Genomic DNA, 23,603 nt, shown 5'->3' on the forward strand with positions numbered 1-23,603 from the left:
CAGCTTCATAGAATTCAGCTTCCTGTTCATACTGACTACAGAGAAGGTAGCAGAACTGTTTCTGTATTTGCCAGTGGTTGACACGCGGTGACCGAATTTTTGAAACTTTAGCCACTCCCACTGAAATTCTCCTGTGGGCCTTGCTAGGAGTAGACCCTCCTCTCTCAGCAGGAAAGTGAGCAAGACCAAAACTCTGTCCTGCTCAGAACAATCACTGTTGACAGCTGTGATTGTCAGTGGTTTCTAGTATCCCTCATGTCAGTGTGGTTCTTGTATTTGAGGCTGACTAGACTTCTGATGGACTTCCATTTGGTTTTGGTTTTTATTGTGATTGGGCCCTGGATCTTCCCTATTGGAGTAAGAAATTTTTGGTTTTACAGGAGCCACAGTAGAGACTTTGAACTCTGAAAGAGACATTGGATTGTTTCTTTTTTTTGAGATAGGGTCTTATTATGTAGCTCTGACTGTCCTGGAACTTACTTTTAGACCATTCTGGTCTTGAGTTCAGTGATCCACCTGCCTCCACCTCTGAGTGCTGGGACTTAAGTTCTGGAATTACATTCAGCTGAGACTTTAGATATTTTAAGGAGTCAGAATGTTTAAAGTGTTTGCATTTTTAAAGACTGTGGGACATTTCATGTTATTTCTTTTATATTGTGATATTAATATTAACATGAGATCTTGGGGCTGAATGTAACAGAAGGGTGAAAGCTGATGCCAAGTGTGTCAAGCTGACTGAGGGGTTAATTGTTTTGACTGTGTCATCATCATCTTTACTTGTAAAATTGGTGCAATCTGAGAAAAAGAACATCAACTGAGAAAACTCTTCATCCGTATGACCTGTAGGCAAGTCTGTGGGACATTTTCTTGACTGATGATTGGTGTAAGAGGGTACTGTGGGGAGTACCACCCATGGGACCATGTTTCTTCAATAAGAAAGCAGGCTGAAAGGCTTACAGGGAGCGGGCCTCTAAGCAGTGTTTCTCCATGGCTTCTGCATCAGTCCCTGCTTCCAGGTTCCTGCCTTGACTTCCCTCAATAATGCGCTGTTATCTACAAATGTAAGATGAGTTTAACTCAATTCTCCCCAAACTGCTTCCAGTCATGGTTAAGTACCAGGTGAGAGAAGCCATCCCTATTGGCTGTTCTCACTGGAATTCTCTGGAAAAGAGGTTGTAAAACACTGCACAAGACAGCTCGCCTATTGTCTTTTCAGCCACTGAGTCACTCCTCAGCTCCTAAATGCTCATATTGAATGATTTGAAGGTCAGACACTGTAGCTCATGGCTTTTAATGACATTGATCAATAATTAGCAAGTAATGTTACAATATTCAGTATTGAAAAATAGATGGCTGCCCTTGACACCCTACCATTGTATTGGGGTCATCGTAGAGTGTAGTCAGTAAGATCTGGAGGTTTTGGGAGTCTGTTCCTGCAGTAGCAATGGCAGTGGCTTGTACCTTGACTACAACCTCAAATACGTAGAACTTTTCTTCTGTATTAAACATTGAATCTCAATCGGGAGTTTCTACATTGTTCGATTATTTGGTCCCAAGATGAAAAGACACAAAACTTTTATGTTTATGATAAGCCTTTGAAGTACTAGAGCTTGGCAGATGTCTAATCTCTAAGCTAATATGTCTATTTCCCTATCAATAACCCCACGTTAGAATGCTATGTTCCATCTGGGCTTATCTTAACTCTAATTGGCCAGCCCTCCTGGCCATGTTTTCATGACTCACCTATCCCATGTCATCTTCTCCTCCCTCTTCCTCCTTCCTTTCCTCCCTCATGGTCCTGCCACACACCCAAAACCCAGGAACTGAAACTTCACCTGTTTTTCTTCTGCCCAGCTACATGATGTCACTCAGAACACAATCCCCGATCTGTAATGGGGGTTCTCAGTGCCTGTTTTCTCAGATGGGAAACAGTGGAGTCTGGGACAACTGCTGTGGTTCCCAGTCTCCTGTGTACCGGGCACTGCTGGCATGCCACTGAGAGGTAGGAACAGGGGCCTCAGGTTATTCACATGCCTGGCAGGAAGGGGAGGCAGAACCCAGGACAGGGACAGAACCCAGTTCGGTCTTGAGTGAGTGCCAAGGGTAAGGAGGGGCTGGAAGAGAGAAGGCCTTCTCCCAAAGATTTCGGTGATCCTTAAGCAAGAGACAGATCTTGCTCGTTCAAAGTGCTTTATTAGATGGTGAATGTGAATGTGTATGCCCTTACTCAGGGTAAACCAGGGATTAAATACCTTTTGCTAGAAGGAATGCCCAAGAATGGAAGCTCATTGGCAGAACACTCAGAGCCTATCTAGATACCTCATTAGCACGGAGAACTCCAGGATTTTATGCTGCACGACTGACTGCCGTGGTCCTCTCAGTGGGGTGTTGTGGTTACTGTTCCAGAGCAGGTAGAGTGAGGCAGGGAGTGGCCCCACTCCTACTGTTCTCAATCCTGAGATTCACAGGGTTTGGCTCACTCAGCCTTACCAGTGCTTCTGTCTGGTGGCATAGTCCACTTGCACTTCACCTGGGGGTAAGCAGGGCCAGTATTTAACATTACAACACATAGCAACAGACTTACCTCAACAGCTTTTTGTTTCCCAACATTTTGTCAGGTCATACCCTCTCTCCTACATTCCTGTCTTCAGAAATCTCGGAGTCTTCACTTCTCCTGGCTGCTCACTAACTCTTCTGGCACATTCTAATTGCTGAGTTGTCTCTTCTTTCTGCCACCAACACAGTTCTCTCTACCTGAGACAACCACAAGTATATAGAGATATTTAGAAAAGGCTTTATTGGATCTCCATGTTGTAAAACATTTGGAGAGATTAGCGTGGCATGTAGATATCAACACATCTCTGTCAATGGATGGGATGTGTAGGGGGCTGACACCCTCTCCACACTAGACAGATTCTGATGCATTTCAGTTTTATGTATAAGCAGGCTCATCTTCAGGTACTGTTTGTGACTTTTCCTGGGAAGACAGAAGACAAACATCTATTCACCCTAGGTAGAGCACCAACAATAGACCAAAGTCCAACTTGAGGAGCAAATGAAATTACTGGGATAAATGACACATAGAAGCCTGAATAGTGAGTGACTTATATGAATGAGCATGGACAACCCAATGGCAAATGTGCCACCAGGAAACCCACACTAGTATGGGGACATCTCATGTAAGCTATAGCTCCAGATTTCTCTAAGTAACCTGTAGTCAGCTCATCAGATCAGATTGTCCTCCAGACATCTCAACGAATCAGCTTCCTTGCCTTAGTGTTTGGTACTGCTTATATCACTCTGGGGAGAAAGGGACTGTGTGAATCTTGTTAGTCAGGGATTTCCTGAGACTTGTGATTTTATTTCCTGAGTACCAACAAGCCTCCTTCCAAAATGGAAATGCTCATGTTCAGAGAATATTGATACAAACACTCCAAGCTTCTTACAGCCCTTACATTTTTTTTTTCATCTAGTGAATCCCGTATCTCTATGAGTTTTGAATGACTGACATTGTTTCATGTTAGAAACCTTCCTGGAGTCACTAAATTCATAGGGTTACCAACCTCCTTGTGTATCTTGAAGTCAACTGAGGCTTCACTAATTATACAGACTTTCTTTAAACACAAATGTTACTTCACATATATGAGTCGCTTATGCAGAAAGAGGCCACTTGCGTAGAAACCCTTCTGTCATTTGTACAGTCCTGGTATGTTGCATCTCTGTGTTTTCCTAGAGCTGGCTTGAGACCTGACTGGTAGAAGAACATTTTCTTTTTTTTTTTTTTCTTTTCTTTTTTTCCAGAGCTGAGGACTGAACCCAGGGCCTTGTGCTTGCTAGGCAAGTGCTCTACCACTGAGTTAAATCCCCAACCCTTTTTTGTCTTTTTTTTTTTTTAGAAGAACATTTTCAAACATTGTTTGCATTCATTGGTCTCATCAGCATGCTTTCTCTGATGTCAAGTGAGGACTGACATTCTATAGCAAGGGTTCATGCATTACCCAGGATTTCTCTTGAGTTGGTCATGGAGAGAGGCTGGAGATAGAGAAGAAATGCTTCATTCATTTGCGTTCCTAGAGCTCACTTTCTGGGTTCAGTGAGGTGTCATGCAGACTGACTTAAGTGACAATGCTCCCTGTATCACTCACACTCTTGGGTTTTCCCCTTTGAATGAAATCTAATTTCAAGAGAGAAACAGCTTCTGTAGAGAACCTTTTCTGTATTGTTTACATAATAAGGATTCTCACTTGTATGTGTTGCTGGTGTTGAAGGAGTTTTGACTTGCTGTAGAAAGCTTTCCAGCATTCTCTGCACTGATAGGGCTTCTCCCTTGTGTGAGTTCTCTGCTGTAAAGTGAGGCTTGACTCACTATAGAAAACATTCTTGTACTCTTCACATTCATAGGGCTTCTTGCTAGCATGAGGTCTTTGGTGTATAAGGTTTGATTTCTGCCAAAAAGGCTTTCTTGCATTCATTGTATCAATAGGACTTCTCACCAGTACATGTTCTCTGATGTCGAATGAGGTGTGACCTGTAAAAGAAAGCTTTCTTGTGTCCCTCACATTTAAAAGGCTTCTCACTGGTACAAGTTCTCTGATGTAAAGTTAGGAGCCACTTATGGCAGAAGGCTTTCTTACATTCCTCACATTCATAGGGCTTCTCTCCTGTATGAGTTCTCTGGTGTCCCAAGAGTTGTGACTTGAAGTAGAAACCTTTCCTGCATTCTTTGCATTCATAGGTCATCTCTCTAGTTTGTGTCCTCTGGTGTTCAGTGAGTGTTGACTTATCATGGAAAATGTCACAGCACTCACCACACCCACACTTTTCCCTGCATGTATGATTCCTTTCATGCTGTGGCCATTGGCAGTATGCTTCCACACAGGAATAGGGTTTTCCCCTTGCTGGATCTTCTGTTGAACCTTGAGCTGTGCCTTAAGAAAGAAGAATGAAGAGCTTGTTTTATTCACTGTACACATTGTCCTAGCATTTAGTGGGTTTGGCCTAATTCTGCTTGTATTATAATATTAATTTTGGTTCTCCAAACTGCTTACATGAGTGTCTGCACTGAAGGACCCTGCCTCTAGTTGATTCTGATTGGTAAATAAGATGCCAGCAGCCAATGGTTCAGCAGGGCAGACAGAGGTGGGACTTTGGAGGAGATACTCCATGCTGGCAGGAGAAGAGGAGAGATGGCCTGAGAATAGTGGAGAAAAGGGAGTCATAGTTGCATGTGAAGGAGCTGGGCGAGTGCAGCCCAGTTGAGCAGCCCTCTGGATCCAGGGCAGCCAAATAGAATATAGAATTAGTAAGTACTAATTTGAATATAGAATTAGTAAGTACTAATTTGAATATAGAATTAGTAAGTAATAACTTGGGATTATTGAGGGGAGGTAGATTAACCATGTGGAGGTTAGAAAGTGGTCCAGCAGTTGCTGCATGTTTAAGGCATATCAAAATATAGAGGCTGTGCGTGTGTCTTTCATTTGGGAATGTATACATTGGTAGCAGGAACGTGCTTCTGGGACTTATATATAAAAATTATTACTACATAGCATAGCTTCTTAATGTTTTGTGAGATGTGATTTTTTTTCCCCCATGAAGACTCTTGAACAGTATATTTATAGAAGTTCTCACCTGTGTAGTTTATTATTTGCTGATTTTTCACCTAATGGATTTTGTCTTTAAATGAACCATGTCTTGAGCAATAAGTGCTAAGGATTTGAAAATTTTCCTGAAATAACTAGAGGTGTCTTGAATCTGAAGTTCTTTTATTGAATATTACCTTTGCACAGAGAGACATTCCTGAGAAATATATTGAATATACCATGATGTTATTTTACTTTCTTGTGGGGATGAAGATGCTTAGAATATGGGAGGAGTTTCTCAGTTCCATTATCAGGTGCTTCTCCAGCCTGCATGGTATAGGGCTCAGGATGGAGGAACAGTGTATTTTGACAGGAGCTAAGTTCCAAGGAAACCTTCCTGAACAGTTCCACTCTTCTTGTTCAGATCACAAGTAGTCTGAGTCCACATTAAGAGTTTTGCTTACTTCTCTTTATGTATCACTGCTGATGGTTTTCACTTCATACCAGTGTCTCTCTTCATTTGCCTGGATGGTCTCAACTGGGACAGGTACTATATATAAAACACCTAAAATAATATAAAAAATATCACTATCCATGAGTAACCATATTCTTTACTAATTTAAATATATAGTGCCTTAGTATCCTCATGTAAATGTCATGGCAATATTTGCTAGGACAATTTAATCTTTTGTTAGTTTTTTTTGAGACAGGGTCTCTCTATGGAGTACTGACTGTCCTGTAACTCACTATGTAGACCAGGCTGGCTTTGAATTCATGGAGAATCAGCTGCTTCTGTCTTCCAAGTGCTTGGATTATAGGTGTGAAATACCATGTCTGACAAGTCATTGTTAAATAAATTCATATAATTCTGGCTGGGGAAATAGCTCAGTGGCATAATTAAGTGCTGGCCATACATGCATGAGAACTGGAGTACAGCTTCCCATAACCCAAGGGGGCTAGATGAAACACCTGTGATTCTAGGTCCAGAAAGCTGAGAGAAGAGGACCCCAGGGGGAGCTGATAAGACTAGGTAGCTATGTTGGGGCTGGAGAGATAGCTCAGCAGTCAAGAGTGCATACTGCTATTTTACAGTTCAGTTCAGTTCAGTTCAGTTCAGTTCAGTTCAGTTCAGTTCCCAGTACCCACATAAAGTGGCTCATAACCACATGTAATTCAAATTAAGGGAATCAGATGTCATCTTTTGGTTCCTATAGATACACACACACACACACACACACTTCAATGAAAACAGCAAGATGGCTTGAAAGGGAGAACCCCATCAGGCTTGTGTCTGACTCACATGCTCAGCTGTCTTCAGGACTGAGTCTGCATTAACAGGAAAGCAGCACATCAGGACTAGGACCCAGCAAACTCTTGTCTGCCTGCCTGGCCTCCTTTGCCCAGTGTACTTTCACAAACCTGGAAAGTTCCAGAAGGAGGCTTCTGCTTTACTCTAAGGCCCAAATCCATGCTCTAACTTGAAGTTCAGCTCAGGTTTGGTTGTGCAGTGCCCTATAAATTGGAAATCATACAGAAACAGTGACAAAATTCTAAGTTAAGTCCCCTGAAGACAAACGACAAGACCAGTTTTGAACTGGACTGTGGTGGGCGCATTCAAATTTGTTAGTTTTAAACTCATGTTCTCCATTCTCTGGAATATTACTCTCAAGTGGCACTAGTACACAGTAAATTATACAACATAATTACTTTTTAAAATTTTAATTAGCAGATGAGAACAGGAGACAAAAGATGAAGTTGGTAAGAAGTTAAATGTCACTTAGGACATCATGAATAAGGTGAGTGACCTTACAAAGAATCAGCCATAGCTTTTCCAGGAGTTCTCAACTGTGACCCAGCATATGGGTATTAGGATGACTGCAAAAGTGGACACAGGCAAGGATAATGTGAAGTCCCCAGTGAAGAGGACGTCCTGAGTCCTCAGTAAAACATGAGATCAGCTGGAAGCTTCAGAAACTGATGATTGAATTACAAATTGGCAAAAATAGAAATGTATCTTGGTGTTTCCTTTAGAAAATAGATTCAGGGACTGGAGATGTAGCTCAGGTGGCAGGACACTTGTCTAGTTTTCAAGAATCCCTGATTTCAATACCAAAGAACTGAGTTAACCAGTAGTGGTTTCACATGCTCAGGTTCCTAGATCAGAAATTCAAACTGTGCTATATAAGAAATCTAAAATAAGTGTGGCATACAGGAGACCTGCTTCATACAGACAAAACTAAATATAACTAAATATAACAAATTCTCCCTAGTATTACTCTCCTACTGTTGAGTAGGTGTCCACTTATTGATTTATTTTAAAGAAACATTTTGCAGAGAAAGCTGTACTGCCCTCATCACTGTGGCACCGCTCATAAAGCCCAGGATACATAAGCAAGGAGGGAGCCATCACAGAGGAACCAGGAAAAGAATGTGGCATATATAAACAACAGTGACATGGATACAGCTTGAGGGAAGTTTAATGATACAATAGTCTGAAATGGTAGTCATGTTAGAGCCTGCAGCCATATGCTGAGCTGCAGGAGGCTTTAGCCCACAGCCACAGTAAAGAGAAGAAGCGAAGCAGGTCTCATATAAGGATAAAGGGCTGGAAACATTCCCTCACAGGTCTAACACTATCACTCAACATATCCCAATGAGGAAATGCTTCTGTGCATCCTCCTGTGGCATAAAGACAAACACTGGCTTAGGGCTCAGAGTTTTCAGTGGGAGCTGCTTGATTCACCTTTGCTCTCTCCTGCAGGAAACACATTCATGGTGTTTAGAATAGGTCTGGCCCCCACAGACTCATGTGTGTGAATGATTGGCCCATAAAAAAGTGGCACTATTAGGAGCATTGACCTTGTTGGATTAAGTTTGGCCTTGTTGGGGGGTGGGAGAAATGTGTCATTGGGGTGGGTTTTAAGGTCTCTTATGTTCTAGTTATGCACAATGTGGCACATAGCCTCTTCCTGTTGCCTGCAGATCAAAATGCAGAACTCTCAGCTCCTATTTGCCTGCACTCTGCCACTCTTCCCACCACGATGATAATAGACTAAACTTCCTAACTGTAAGCCAGACCCAATTAAGTGTTTTCCTTTACAAGAGCTGTTGTGGTCATGGTGTCTCTTCACAGCAATAGAAACCCTAATGAAGACAACATTTAGTTTATTCCTCAAAATACCTGAAAATACATTGAACTTTTTAATTCTGTCACCTCAGCAATGTCAGAAGACATAAGTAAAATGTGACAGATACAGAACAAAACCCAGCGCGTTCCCATCATGCTTGCAAACTATAACCTACCTCAAAGGTATAAAATTCTGGATATTAGAGTGTAGTAGAAAAGATACAAGAGATGGAAGAGCCACAGGGGTGCACTTGGGAAGAATGCTCAATAGCTTAGCCAGGAATTTATGGTTGCAAAATACCTGAATATTTCAAAATAGCTGTCAGAGAAATTTTAAATGTTCCACATATGAAGAATGTCTGAGCTGGTGTTGTGTCCGGCCAGCAGATCATAGGCCTGGGTTCTAGCCTGGAAAGGCATTTTGGAAACCTGGAAGAGAAGAAGGGCTAGGTGGGCGAGAAAAAGATGCAGCTAAGACAGTCATTCTGATCAAAGCTCAATTTTACTATTCTGCACACAGTTATGAAACAGGGGAAGGGGGCCCGATTCCCGCCAAATAATCTTGGAGTCCAGTAGCAGGGTGACCATGTGATGGCTTCGGAACAGGAAAGTGGCAGGCTCCAGCAGTGGGTGTGGCAGAACAATTGAGCGGCAAGCTCCACCCCTGAGCAAGCAGGTTTCAGGCTGGGGGAGGGGAGACTACATCTCCTCCCAGTTGTTAATAAAAAAATAAAATAAAATAAAAAAAGAAAAGGCTGGCCTGAGGCATAAACTTTATCTATGCTCGATAGTTCTGCCTGAATTCTTAGGGCTAAAGAAAAAACTTGTCTCCGTGGGATTTCCTAACTTTTCTTATGGTAAACCGTGTCTGGATAAGACTGTTCTTTCTGTCCTAGTAAACAACTACCAGAATAGCCCTGGGCTGTAGGCTCTGACTTTATAATGCTAATTAGTACTGAATAGGTAACTTCCTAGTTGAATTTTAAGTAGGGCGTTGGAACCCTGGCGTTTGACTGTACACATTTGAAATGCACTTTATTAAGAATAACACTGAGTTGATATTCCTCCGCATTATTGGATGACCAGCGGGGAACAGGGAGGAGGGGTATGACCGGCTCCGTAGTAGAAGGCCAATTGGCTTTTTTAGGGTGGGAGGCTATGAAGGGCTTGCCCTTCGTATGGTCTCCAACCTCTCTCCCTCCCCTATTAATTAAGTTAAATAAGGCCATACTTAACTGAGATGATCAAATGATTTTCTCATCCGTAGATGAGTGGGATTTTAACCTTGGTTTGGGTAGAAAATTGACCCGATTTCTCCTCTGGGTGCTGTCACGACCCACACCTGTGGCTCTTGGTATCTTTTGGGGAGGGGAGGCAGAGCCTTAGAGAGATATTTTTGGTTGTAACTGGAAATAGATACCAACCTCCATCCAAACCGGGTATATCACAGAAATGGAACTCAGAAATGGTCAAGCTGGACCTTCCCCTGCAGTAAATTTCTGCACCAAGCGATACCCATACTGTATTCGTATGATTATGAACCAGTATGCACAATTCTGAGTATTGTGCAGCTCCTAAAGGAGAATTGTCAATCTCAGATTTAGCAAGGCCTAGACAAGAATTATGTCATTAGTAACACCAAGATTTGTGGCTAAAATAGGAGCTGGAAGTTATCCTCCTCATCTCTGTTATTCCCACAGCCTGAGGAACTAAGGGGACCTTGCAGTAACAGCAAGGGTGAAAAACCAGAAGTCAGCTAAGGGACTAAGCCCGTTCAGAATAAAAACCAATCTCTTCTAGAATTAGAAATATCTGCCTTTCTAGCTAAGCCTAAATCTCAAATCAGACCCAAAGTCACAAAACGTGCTGAAATGAAAATAGTAGCTGCCTCCTGTATGCTCTAGGGGGTGGGATGCATGCCCACTGTGGTCTGGCTGGAGGATGTTGATTGACTTGCTTGGAAAAAAAAAAACAAGATCTAGACAAGGAGAAAGTAGCAATGCAAATCTTCTTTTGGGGAAGTCCAGGTACTTTATTCATTTGCAAATTGTAAAGCTAAGGCTAGTCTCTGGTCTCCTGTGGGGGAGCTGGCTCAGAGAGTAGCAGGAAAACAGCTTTTCTGGGAGCCTGAGTTCCCAGCTGAATTTTAAGCAAAAGAGAAATTTTAGTCCTCAGAATGATACTTACAAGAAGATTCAGAATCTGTGTTCATCTGACGAATTAATCTCTTGGGCAGCCACTGCACTCCATCTTCATCTCGTGAAAAAACACAAACCGAGCCCCTTCCCCAGATTAGAACCGGATCTGGACCCTTCCATTCATTAGTCAGCGGGTCCTTCCATTTTACCAATGCATAAGAATTAGAAGTAACTGGATGCCAATGGCGATCTGCTGCAGACTGACCTTTAATATCAGTTTGCAAAAAATTTAGAACAAATAAAGTAAAGGCAAGATGAGCCTTTGGTGACCTTGGGGGGATATAACTGCCCTTGTTTTGTTTTAAAAAGCCAATTCTTTAAGGTGCGATGAGCACGTTCAACTATTCTTTGTTCCATGGGGTTATAAGGAATTCCAGTTTTATGTTTGATACCAAATTCCTTACAGAATGAAATAAAATTCTTACTAGAATAGGATGGCCCGTTATCTGTCTTAATAAGTTTAGGCAATCCCATGGCATTAAAGGCTTGCAGGCAATGATCAATTACGTTTTTAGAAGCCTCTCCTGTATGCAGGGAAGCAAAAAGAAATCCTGAACAGGTATCGATACAAACATGTATATATTTTAGTGTTTCAAATTCTGCATAATGGGTTATATCCATTTGCCAAATATGATTAGGCATAAGGCCTCTAGGATTGACTCCTAAATGTGGCACTGGAGATAATGTAATACACTTAGGGCATTGTTTTACAATCATTCTCGCTTGCTCCTTAGTGATCTTATGTTGGAGCCTTAGGGTATGGCTAGAGAGATGAAACCTTTCATGATCATGTTTGGCCAAAGCAACAGGATCCGAAATTAAGGCTTCTCCTATTAGAGCTCTGTCAATGTGATCATTGCCTTCAGCTAGAGGCCCAGGAAGACCAGAGCGAGACCGTATGTGGCCAATATAAAACAGATTTTTCCGGGCGAGAATGTTTTGCAATTCTGAAAATAAAGATCCTGACGGCGTATTGAAGTTAAACGTACCACAGGTCTCAAATAAGGGTACTGATTGTGTAACATATAAACTGTCAGTAAAGATATTAAAAGCCTCATGTACAGACTGAAAGACCTTTAGTACCACTGTTAATTCAGTTAACTGAGCTGAAAGGCCAGGAGTTTCTATGATAACTTGTTGATTATTAATAAGATATCCAGCTCGCCCTTTAGAGGAGCCATCAGTAAAAATCAATAGAGCATTATATAAAGGCTCTAAGGAAGTCATTTTAGGAAATATCACATCATGTACATTTAAAAGTTTTTTATTGGGGTTGGAGAGATGGCTCAGCAGCTAAGAGCACTGACTGCTCTTCCAGAGGTCCTGAGTTCAATTCCCAGCAACCACATGGTGGTTCACAACCATCCATAATGAGATCTGATGCCCTCTTCTGGTGTGTCAGCTATAGTATACTTACATATAATAAATAAATAAATAAATAAATAAATAAATAAATAAATAAATAAATAAATAAATAAATATTTTTTAAAAAAGTTTTTTAGCAACCTATCTTGGGGGTAGTGGCTGTCTATAGTTCCCTTAAAAGGCTGAACAATGATATCTGGCTCTTTGCTGAAATAAGTTAATGCCTGCCTTCTTCCAGTGATAATCATCTATGCCACTGTTTTGTGATATGGCAAGATATTATATTTAGGAGAAATCTTTGAATGTATCCACATTATAGGAAATTTTTGCTATAGCAGTCCCATAGGCACATGAGTCATATTAAAAATTAACAGCCGGGCGTGGTGGCGCACGCCTTTAATCACAGCACTCCAGAGGCAGAGGCAGGCAGATTTCTGAGTTTGAGGCCAGCCTGGGCTACAAAGTGGGTTTCAGGACAGCCAGGGCTATACAGAGAAACCCTGTCTCGAAAAGCCAAAAAAAAAAAAAATTAACAGATGCAGGGGCAAGGAGTAATCTATATAAGTGACAAATTGCTCTTCAATAGCTTTTCCCACTAGCTGTAAGGCCAGCAATCCTTCTGAGGTTAGGGATCTAGGGGAAGTGGGGGATGTGCTCTGAATTAACTTTGCTAGGTAATTAAGAATATACGAATCTCTAATACTGGACTGAATATTAGACCAGTCTAAGATTGAGTTAGAATGACTGGTCACACTGAAGAAAAGAGAAAAATCATTATGACTCTATTAAATGACTAATCTTACTAAGTCAGAATATACAGTCTCTGATGTACTATTACCATAAAGTTAAAAGGCTTGAAGCTAGTCTAAACTGGAAAAATGGCAAGCAAGGATGGATCTAAAACACGAATCTAATTTAGTTTCTTAGTTATTTCAATCAGGACACTGAGTCAACTTACCTGCCAGCTCGTCACACGAATTAACCAATATGCTTCTGCAGCGTTCTGTGGAGAGAACATATTTTTCCCTTTCCTAATAAGATAGCTGATTTAGGATCAATCTATAAGCCAATAAGTAGATACTTTTAAGATACTATAAAGCATTTATTAAATTCTTTGACATTTAAATTTTAAATTTTGAAAATAAAAGTATGATTTAAATAGTGTGCATGGGAATGCACTAAATAGTATGTACGGGGATACAATTTTTCTCTTTTTTGTCTTTTAAGAAGTTAAAGTTTTAAAGTTTCACAATATCTAATCTTTTGAATTAATAACTTGTTGACAAAACATTTTAAATACTTGGCTGTAAAGGGGCAGTGACTAATTGCACTTTCAATCGTTTTTCTTAAGGAGTGGTTGTAACTAGAAAGCTTGAAAAGTTATTAAGAGTCACATGTGCATAATTTATTTATTAACTAGAAATAAGAGCATTTATTTGTAGCAATTATTAAGTAAAAGTCCTCAAGAATTAACACTATTATGTGGAAACAAGTAGTAACTGAGGACACTAAAAGGAATTATACATGTACAATTTTTAAGAATACTAAAATATGGGCTGGTGAGATGGCTCAGTGGGTAAGAGCACCCGACTGCTCTTCCGAAGGTCCAGAGTTCAAATCCCAGCAACCACATGGTGGCTCACAACCACCCGTAACAAGATCTGACTCCCTCTTCTGGAGTGTCTGAAGACAGCTACAATGTACTTACATATAATAAATAAATAAATCTTTAAAAAAAAAAAAAGAATACTAAAATATTATCTTAAACCATAACTGTTATGAATATATAAAGAACGAGGTTATATATCTAATTTATTTTATATGGACGGCCTATGGACTGTCTGAGATATAAATTTATCTTGGCATTGTTTTAAAAAATGTCTAGGGAATTAGAACAATTTAATAAATGTCTAAAAACCGCCTTTTTAAAAGGACAGCATTTTTCTATGAGTTGTATATGCATAAGCAATTGCAAATTTGAGAATTAATAGTATCTGAGGGACGAACAATCTTAAGCAATTGTGAGCTCAGAGATATAGCATTGACTATTAATATACAAAATAAGGTTTGATTGTTCAGCATTTTAAAACACGGTCTACAACACACAACTAGATTATTTGTGCTGAAACAGGGGAAACTGCGTGTCTCGGTTGGCTGGGAGGATGAGAAAAAAATGATTTTACAATAATGTTTTTTCTGGCCAAAGAATTGTCTTGGGCACAGCTAATATTTAATTACCAATGAATATAGTTAATAACAATTATAAAAGCTTTCTTTATATTTTGTAAAACCTTTTGTAGTAAACTAAAACCCTAAGTAATAAAAAGATATTGTCTCTGAATCTTTTGGGTGAGAGCAAGGATTTAAGGTAAACTTCCCTTGAGAAGCATTAGTTAATAAAATACTTTCCACTTCGGAAACAATATACACTGAAAGATTCAAACTCTTAGCTTCTTGTATAGAAGCAGAGACAATAAAAATTTTTCTTACATAATGTAAAGCTATATTAGCCATACCTAGAGGCAAAATTTTCTAGTGATTACCAGTTCACCAGAAGCGAACCCTTTATCATGCAAGGAAAAAAACCGAACCTTTAAACCTATAATAACTTTACATGAAGTAGGCAAGCCAGATTGGATTGCCTTTATAAGTTCTACAGTCTGATTGACCCTTCTATAAACTTTGAATTAGAGCTTTATTTAGAACAACATCTGAATAGATCTGTAACACTGTTCATTTAGCTAAAACAAAATTTCCCTGGAGGCAGGGAGAGGCAAGTTTCAAGAGCTTCCTTAGGCACCGTTTGTAAGACAAAAGAAAGTCACACAAGCCCTGCCAAGGCTGCTCTGAGCTTTGTATGGCTGTATGGCCACAGAGAGCGAGCGGTTATTAGTGTTCTCATAAGATGACTACTCTTGTAATTATCTTAATTAACAATATATGGGCGAGTAGAAAATCTTAAATTTGCAATCAAACTGCAAGCTGCAGTCAATGGAACACTGGCAGTTTTAACCATAATTTTCAAGTTTCTTGTGCAACGTTAGGATAATATCTACAACCTTGGGAAAGCAAAACCCAAGTTTAAAACAATTTATCATCTTTAAAATCAATATTAGAAGCATTACTATTATATTACGAAGTTTGGCTGCCAATTAATACCTATGAATATATGCAAGCTTTAATGCTTTAATAAAGAGGCATTGCTTTAAATCTTATCTTAAATTTTACCTTTTAGGATAGGAACCACATTAATTATTATCTAAACTAGAAATATCTTTAGAGACCCAGCCTCTTGGCCTGCCTTATGCCACGTGTCAGAAGGACTCTAGACTTGAGTTATCAAATTTAAGACTAACCATCTGTAGCAATGTAACAATTATTAATCTTAACCAACAACTTATGAGCTGAATGTGAAAACAGGCAGAGCACATTACCAAAAAAAAAAAAAAAAAAAAAGAACCAAATGAAGCAGTTACATTTAGACCAATCAGAGAATATTAATTTTTGTAGCTACAATCATATAATAAAAGGCACTTTACCATTTGTCAAACACATTAATCACGAACCATTTATTAGCTTTTTTTTTCCCCCCCCCGAAACTAAGAGGCTGTGCACTTGCCCTTTTTTCCTAAAGCGAACAGTTTTTCTAGCAGGGACCCTCCTGCCATGTGTTTGTTTCCTGTATGAAGCACGTGGCAGCTCTTGGCTTTGCAGATAAAGTTTATTATACCATCTTTATTATCCAACATAAAACATAGAACATTCATTCATACAGACTGGACATGAACATACATGAATTGAACATGAGAACAGATTGGTGCACCAGACATTAAACAAGACACAAAGGGGACAGAGTACTACTTCTGCTATAAGGTCCAGAGAGAACAAAGCATGGCACTCTTGAAATTCTCTCTGCTTTTGGGGACATTTTCCTCCCTCATGATGCAGGTTTTTGTTTGTTTGTTTGTTTGTTTTGTTTTGTTTTTTAACTGCGGCAATCCCCCTTATTATTAATTTCCTTTTAATAAACCCTTTCTTTTCTCACGCCTAAAAATGTAGCTTCTGAGAGCTCCGGCTAACCGCCTAACAGTCCCTAGTCCCTGATAAACCTCACTGCCGAACCTAAGTAAATTAGCGCTCCGGTTTAACGCTGTTTCAACTTAGCCCATACCGACCTTCTCCGGTATGAATTTCCTTTAATTATTTTCTTCTATGGAGCTCCAAACCAGCAGTGCTTCTTCCAAAAGTCCTTTGCCATTTCTCAGTCCCGCGTTGGTTCGCCAAATGTTGTATCCGGCCAGCAGATCAAAGGCCTGGGTTCTAGCCTGGAAAGGCATTTTGGAAACCTGGAAGAGAAGAAGGGCTAGGCGGGAGAGAAAAAGATGCAGCTAAGACAGTCATTCTGATCAAAGCTCAATTTTACTATTCTGCACGCAGGTATGAAGGGGAAGGGGGCCCGATTCCCGCCAAATAATCTTGGAGTCCAGTAGCAGGGTGACCACGTGATGGCTTCGGAACAGGAAAGTGGCAGGCTCCAGCAGTGGGCGTGGCAGAACAATTGAGCGGCAAGCTCCACCCCTGAGCAAGCAGGTTTCAGGCTGGGGGAGGGGAGACAACAAGCTGGCACTCACCAACTCCCATCATCTGATCCCTACTCATCTCTAAGTGTACCCCAAAGACACACTGTCCTACATAAATGTGCATGGCAGTGTGTCTCCAACATGTCTATCAAGTTACTACCAAAAGTCAGCCATTATCCTTTACTTATCAACCAAGCAAAAGGGAGTTGCTAAGGAGATTTAGAGGGGAGTTAGTCTCACCCAAGAACACAAGGTCCCCAGCATCACCTCCCTGTGGAGGGTCCTCTGAGCAGCATCTAGCTCCTGCTGCTCCCACCAGATGAAGTCCACAGTTACATCCTCAAATGACCCTGATCCCTGCAATGACAGCTTTCTCTTCAACCCAAGTACACTAAGCCTTGGGAACAGAACATGATGCTTCAGTCTTTCACTGTGGATCTTACACAAGGCACAGCCAGATTTGTACTCTGGCCTAGCTTAGTGTGTCTGTTGCTGTGGGAAAACAAAACAAAACAAGAGAAAACAACAACAAGTTGGGCAAAAACAAACTGAGGAGTAAAGTTTTTTTTTTTTTCTATTACAAGTGATAGTCTGTCATCAAGGGAGTACAAGGCTGGAACTCAAGGCAGTTCTTGAAGCAAAGACCCTAGAGGGTCTGAAGTGTGTCACTGGAGTGGGCTTTGAGGTTTCAAATGCTCAAGCCAGGTCTAATGTCTATCTCTGTCTTCCTGCTGCCTGATGATTCAGATGTAGAACTCTTAGCTCCTCTCTAGCACCATGTCTGCCTGCCTGCCTCCATGCACCCAGCCACGATATTATGCTTAACTTTTGACCTGTAAGCAAGCCCTGATTAACTGTCTTTCTTTATAAGAGTTGCTGTGTTCATGGTGTCTCTTCACAGCAATAAAACCCTAACTAAGACGACATTGTTACTCTTTGGGGACTATAAGCAAATATGCAAAGCTTCCTCAGCCAAACAATATTTAACATGGAAAGCAAAATATTATGATTAATGCGATGAACTGCAGAAAGAAACCAGAACAATAATGTGCCTATTAATTTGGACATGCTTCAGGGAGTGGGGCAATTTAGTGACACTCTGGTTCCAATGAATGGTTTCTCTTATTACTTTGATCAAATGCACTCTTCTGCAGTGCAAGCCTGGAGAACTCCTGATCAGGGAGAAAATGTGACTCCTTGGGCCACTTCAAGCCAGAAAGGTAATGAGCCTTGGCCAGAATTTCCTGCTCACATTAAAAGGACAGTACAACAGTCAATAACCCATGAAGCCGCAGATATCCTGATCAGATGGCTAGCATGTGATGGAGCCACCAAACACTGTACAGCTGCCACAGCACCAGTTAGCCATGGTGGGTTTTGTAGTTGGGTAACAGCCACTCAAGATATTGGCAGCTCCTCTCTTTGCAGTGGTCACTGTAGCAGCCATTTTCATATGTAGCAAACCTTTCAAAGAGGACCTTGCTTTGAATGTGGAAACAGAGAACATTGGAAAAATGAATGCAAAAAACTCTAATAATCTAGCTCCTCATGTTTGCCGACAATGTAAAAAAGGAAAACATTGGGCTAAAGAGTGTCTCCACAAGTATGACAAGGATGATAAGCCTTTAAACTCCCAAGTGGGCAACCCCTAGCCTCAGAACATAAGTGGAAATTGACCCAGGCAACACAAAATAAATCAGGCTTAAGGAAAAATTCAGTCATTCAGGAGGAGAAACAGGGGTGAGTGTAATGGAATTAAATTTTTTAGCTTTATGGACAAGGCCATTATCAGAGGATAGATGTCTTATGTTGACCTTATACATTGAAAACTATCTCTTTAGAGGCATTGTAGTAGACGCTGGGGCAGATTATTCAGTTGTCAGTCAAGAACAATGGCTCCACATTGGCCAATGTCGAGAGGACTGCCTTCACACAGTATTGGAGGCCAACAGAATTCTTTAAAAAGTACTAATGTAGGCCTAGTGGTAGTGGTGCACACCTTTAATCTCAGAACTTGGGAGGTAGAAGCAGGTAGATCTGTGAGTTGGAGCCCAACTTGATTTATAGAGTGAGTTCCAGGACAGCCACAGCTACACAGAAAAATCCTGTCTCAAAAAGCCAACCCCCCCAAAAAAAACCCAAAGCCAAATCCCCCCATACAAGCAAACAAACAAACAAGCCTACTGTCTTACACTGGACTGCCGAAGATTCTTCCTCTGGCACTGCAAAGCCTTGTATTATCTCAGGACTCTCATATAATCACATATTACAACAAATGCAAGCAGAGCTTACCACTGCAACTAATGAATCATACAATAATTATGATACAAAAAGTACAACTCTCCCTAATTGGGGTCATTGATCAGGGGGTCTTCCTTACAACCTTTAAAACTACAATGGAGCCAGGCAGTGGTGGCGCACGCCTTTAATCCCAGCACTTGGGAGGCAGAGGCAGGCGGATTTCTGAGTTTGAGGCCAGCCTGGTCTACAAAGTGAGTTCCAGGACAGCTAGGGCTACACAGAGAAACCCTGTCTCGAACTCATCCCCTACCCCCAATAAAACTCCAAAACCAAAACCAAAAACCAAAAACCAAGACCAAATAAACAAACAAATAAACAAAAACTACAATGGATCAATGGCCCTTTCAAGGGGGAAAAATTAAAACAGGCCCAATTTCTAGTACAAGAACAATTGCAACTAAAACATACAGAGCCCTAAGTTAGTTTTTGGAACTCTGCTTCTTACAGAATTCATAAAAATTCAAAACATAAAGTTTGACTGTTACATGATCTTAGAGGCATAAATGTTACTATGAAACAGTGGAGACCTTCAGCCAGGGCTCCCTGCTCCTACTATAATGCTTTAAGGACATTCCATTATTATATTTGACTTAAAAAACTGTTTTTCTCTATTCCTTTACATCTTGATGGTAAGGAGTGTTTTGCATCTCTGTTCCTATTTTAAATAACCAACAGCTAATGAATAGATAGCAATAGAAGGTTTTACCACCGGGGATGAAGACTAGCCCCATTAAATGTTAATATTATGTACATAAGGCCCAGACACCACTGCTGATGGATTGAATTTCCTGAGGTATTGGTTACTCTCCATATAAAGCTCATCCCACCAGCTTTAAATGAAAGCTTAACTTTCACTGTAAGTGCCTAAAAGAACAAAATTTAATCATGGCTCCTGATAAAGTGCAGAGCAACCACTTTGTAGATTTAGGATCTCTTCCTACTCAACAAGAATGTTTGTCATCCACCTTTCAGCTTAAAACTAAAACTTCCCAAACTGTGTACCTTCAATTCTTTATAAACATTTTTGGGTCGTGTCATTTTGGTACATTCTTATCTGTGGGTCACTACTAAGAATGTGGCTCTACTCTTTAAGCTGCTTTCTGGAGACTGTTGGTTAAATTCTATATATATAAAAAATAACACCTGAAGCAAAGCGGGTTCTTAGATATTGCTGCTCGTAAGCAGCAGCCCACAAGATTAACCCCTCACTTTCTTTTTTTTAAAAATTTATTTATTTATTATATGTAAGTACACTGTAGCTGTCTTCAGACACTCCAGAAGATAGCATCAGATTTCGTTACAAAGGGTTGTGAGCCACCATGTAGTTGCTGGGATTTGGTTGCTCAGGACCTTTGGAAGAGCAGTCGGTGCTCTTAACCACTGAGCCATCTCACCAGCCCCCAGCCCCTTACTCTCTTTTCAGTTACTTAACCCCCCTTGCTCTTGTCTCCCATTGCAATTACATATCAAGAAGGTAATGGTATCATAGAAATGTATGCATGCTACAGTTCTCCACAATGTTCTGTAAGCTCTAATTTACAAGAAGTTAGATTTAATAATGATGAGGAAGATGCATTTTTAAAAAACTTGCTGGTCAAGAGCCTATGAAAATCATTATGCTGCTAAGTAAAATGCAGGTTGATTACTTGTGCCATACTGATAATAATTAGCAGGTAGCATTAGCATGTTATTTGGGATCTATAGATAATCATTATCCAAGAGATCCCCCTTTAAAATTTTTTTGAAGATACCTCATGGGTCTTGCCTAAAATTACATCTAAACCTCCTATAGAGATTGCTCTTAATGATTTTACAGATGGCTCTTCAAAAGAACAGGAGCATATGTTTTATGTACAAATTCCACACATTCCTCAAAAAGATTATACCCACCCCTTGTACAGTTGTTGTACAGTTCAACAGTTTGAACTCAACGCAGTCAATCAGATGTTATTAGATATTTCCCAACCATTGAATATTTTAACTGACTCTCCATATTGTGTTCAAACTGTTTCTCTTTTAGAAGCTGCAAGACTTGAACGCAGTAGCACTAGTAATGTTATTTTCCAGTTCTTTCTCTCCCTTCGGACGTCTGTATGACCAGGACCTCAATTCTTTTTTACACTCCTATTTGTGCTCATTCTAATTCACCAGGTCCATTCACATTCGCCAGTGCTCAGGGATGTGCCTGCTGCCTCCCCACCTCTAGTACCTTCTTTTCAAGCCACTGAAAAACATATCATGAACTGCTTCTTCAAAACGCAAGACCTTTACCTCGAGAGCAGGCCCAGCAAACTATCAGCACATTGCCATCTGCTGGCAGAAATAATCCTCAGCGGTTAAAAATCAAATGCCGGCGTGCTGCTGGGAGTTGTCTGGAGGCCAGAGGCGCGGGGCAATCATGTCCCACAAACAAATCTATTATTCGGACAAATACGACGACGAGGAGTTCGAGTACCGGCATGTCATGTTGCCCAAGGACATAGACAAGTTGGTCCCTAAAACCCATTTGATGTCTGAATCTGAATGGAGGAAGCTCGGCGTTCAGCAGAGTCAGGGATGGGTCCACTATATGATCCATGAACCAGAACTTCACATCTTACTGTTCCAGTGGCCACTGCCCAAGAAGCCAAAGAAATGAAGCCAGCGAACCGCCTTCCGGCCTCGAGCTTTCCACAGCTGTCCTCACTCCCTACCATCTTTCTGATCGTGTGACTGACAATGTTGCTTTCTTATTTCTCACTTTGATATGTAAAGGATACACTGTTTGAATGTGCTGGTATCTGCTTTGCTTCTGGAGTTGAGCCACCAGTGCCAGCCACAGCCCTGTCAGATGAGTGTGACCTCAAAGCCCTCGTGTGCTTGGGATCCAGCAGGCCATATTAGTCATTTGGCAGAAGCATGTGAAATCTAGATCATGGCTGTTACAGGGATGGTGTGAATTTGCTGTTGTGGCTTTTACTATTGGGTATTATATTTATGATGACTTATGGATTTATGTTTCAATGTATTGGAAACTTTGCATTTTATCTGACAGATCTCTTCCATGTTACAAGCCTTGATTAAAGGAAGTTTTTTATAACCTTAAAAACAAAACAAAACAAACAAACAAACAAAAAATCAAATGCCATTTGGCAAACATTACTCATATTGCAGAATTTGGAGGCTTCAAATATGTTCATATAACAGTTGATACTTTTTCTAATGTGACTGTTTTGCTCACAGGGGTGAAACAATCTTGGATACCATAAGTTATTTACTATACATCTCTCCTTTCTAGAACTCCCACAACAAATAAAAACTGATAATGACTCCCACTTAAACTAACACTTTTGAGAAATTTGCAGTTTATGAATATTAGTCATGTTTCTTGAATCCCTTACCATCCAAAGGTCAAGCTATTGTGGAACTACACCATCAAATACTTAAACATCAAATTTTGAAAAGAAAAGCATGTGTACACCTACCTAAATCCCCACATTTTATTTTACATTTAGCAATGTTAACTTAAAACATGTTCACTTTCAAGGATAATGCTTCCGATACTCAAAAGTGTTTTTCCCTAAAGGATACTCAGCCTAAAGTATGTTAAGAGGAAGGATCTACAGATTAATCAATGGAAAGGGCCTGATGTTCTTTTAACCCCAGGGAAAGCTACGCTTGTGTCTTTTCAGAAAATGATGTCACAGGTGGCTCCTGCATTGATGAAATGTCTAAAGATAGATGACATACTCATCAAGAGAAGACACCCCAAGAGGAAGAACAAGCCGATGACTCCGGGAGACAATAAGACCCTAACTCATCTATGGAGAGTTTGGGGAAATGGCAAGAATACAATACTACTGACCCCAGTATGTTGCTGTTACGTTTACTGATCGTATTACACGTTAACTCTCAGCTCATCAATGCAGGGTCCACATGTCTTTTGTCAGGGGGGAATAAAATGCATAACTGTAACAGGAGGCAGTATGGTAGTGTCTTGCCATGCTAAATATTGTTTTTATCTTTCAGAACCAGTAGCGTGGATTAAAGATGGCATGCAGCCTGGTCTACAGAGCAAGTTCCAGGACAGCCAGGGCTACACAGAGAAACCCTTTCTTGAAAAACAGAGCACGGGGGCCGGGGGAGAAATAAATTAATCCTTTACATTTGTAATTTGAAAAGGAGTTTCAAATGTAGTCACGCCTTAAGCTTTGGTTGTGATAATTGTCACATGGAAACGTTTCCAAAATTGTAATGTGCTTACACATGTCAAAATAAAACCGTGTGGGGCCAGAAGTTTGAACCTGTCTGGCTAACTACATCATGAGGAACCAGATTTCTTTCTTCCACTGGTGGAGAGTTCCTCTGCTGGCCTTCGCCTTTGCAGGGAACCTCTGACCTTCCTGGGATACTTGTGCATTGTGCTTCATTTCCCATGCATACAGAATTAAATTACGGCTTTTGAATTGTC

The 23,603-nt window shown here is 40.6% G+C and overlaps 1 protein-coding gene, 1 long non-coding RNA gene and 1 pseudogene across 3 annotated transcripts; 1 reads left to right on the forward strand and 2 right to left on the reverse strand.

Moving 5' to 3' along the window:
- Positions 1 to 1,904: 1,904 nt before the first annotated feature.
- Positions 1,905 to 23,603, forward strand: Cks1brt (CDC28 protein kinase 1b, retrogene). The gene is made up of 2 exons (NM_001037922.3): positions 1,905 to 2,002; positions 21,305 to 23,603. The coding sequence occupies exon 2, from the start codon at positions 21,501 to 21,503 to the stop codon at positions 21,789 to 21,791; it is 291 nt and encodes a 96-aa protein (NP_001033011.1). The 5' UTR covers positions 1,905 to 2,002; positions 21,305 to 21,500; the 3' UTR covers positions 21,792 to 23,603.
- Positions 2,046 to 9,155, reverse strand: Gm33296. 2 transcript variants are annotated; one of them, XR_387852.4, is made up of 6 exons: positions 9,011 to 9,155; positions 7,002 to 7,094; positions 6,047 to 6,147; positions 4,809 to 4,928; positions 2,626 to 2,977; positions 2,046 to 2,530 (listed from the first exon to the last, which is right to left on the reverse strand). It is a non-coding gene; the product is annotated as a predicted gene, 33296 (long non-coding RNA). The 2 variants fall into 2 exon arrangements; XR_879017.2 differs by lacking the exon at positions 7,002 to 7,094 and having other exon boundaries at positions 9,011 to 9,126.
- Gm18137 (predicted gene, 18137) lies at positions 4,199 to 4,904 on the reverse strand (annotated as a pseudogene).

This window comes from Mus musculus, chromosome 8, assembly GCF_000001635.26.
Source record: "Mus musculus strain C57BL/6J chromosome 8, GRCm38.p6 C57BL/6J".
NCBI lineage: Eukaryota > Metazoa > Chordata > Mammalia > Rodentia > Muridae > Mus > Mus musculus.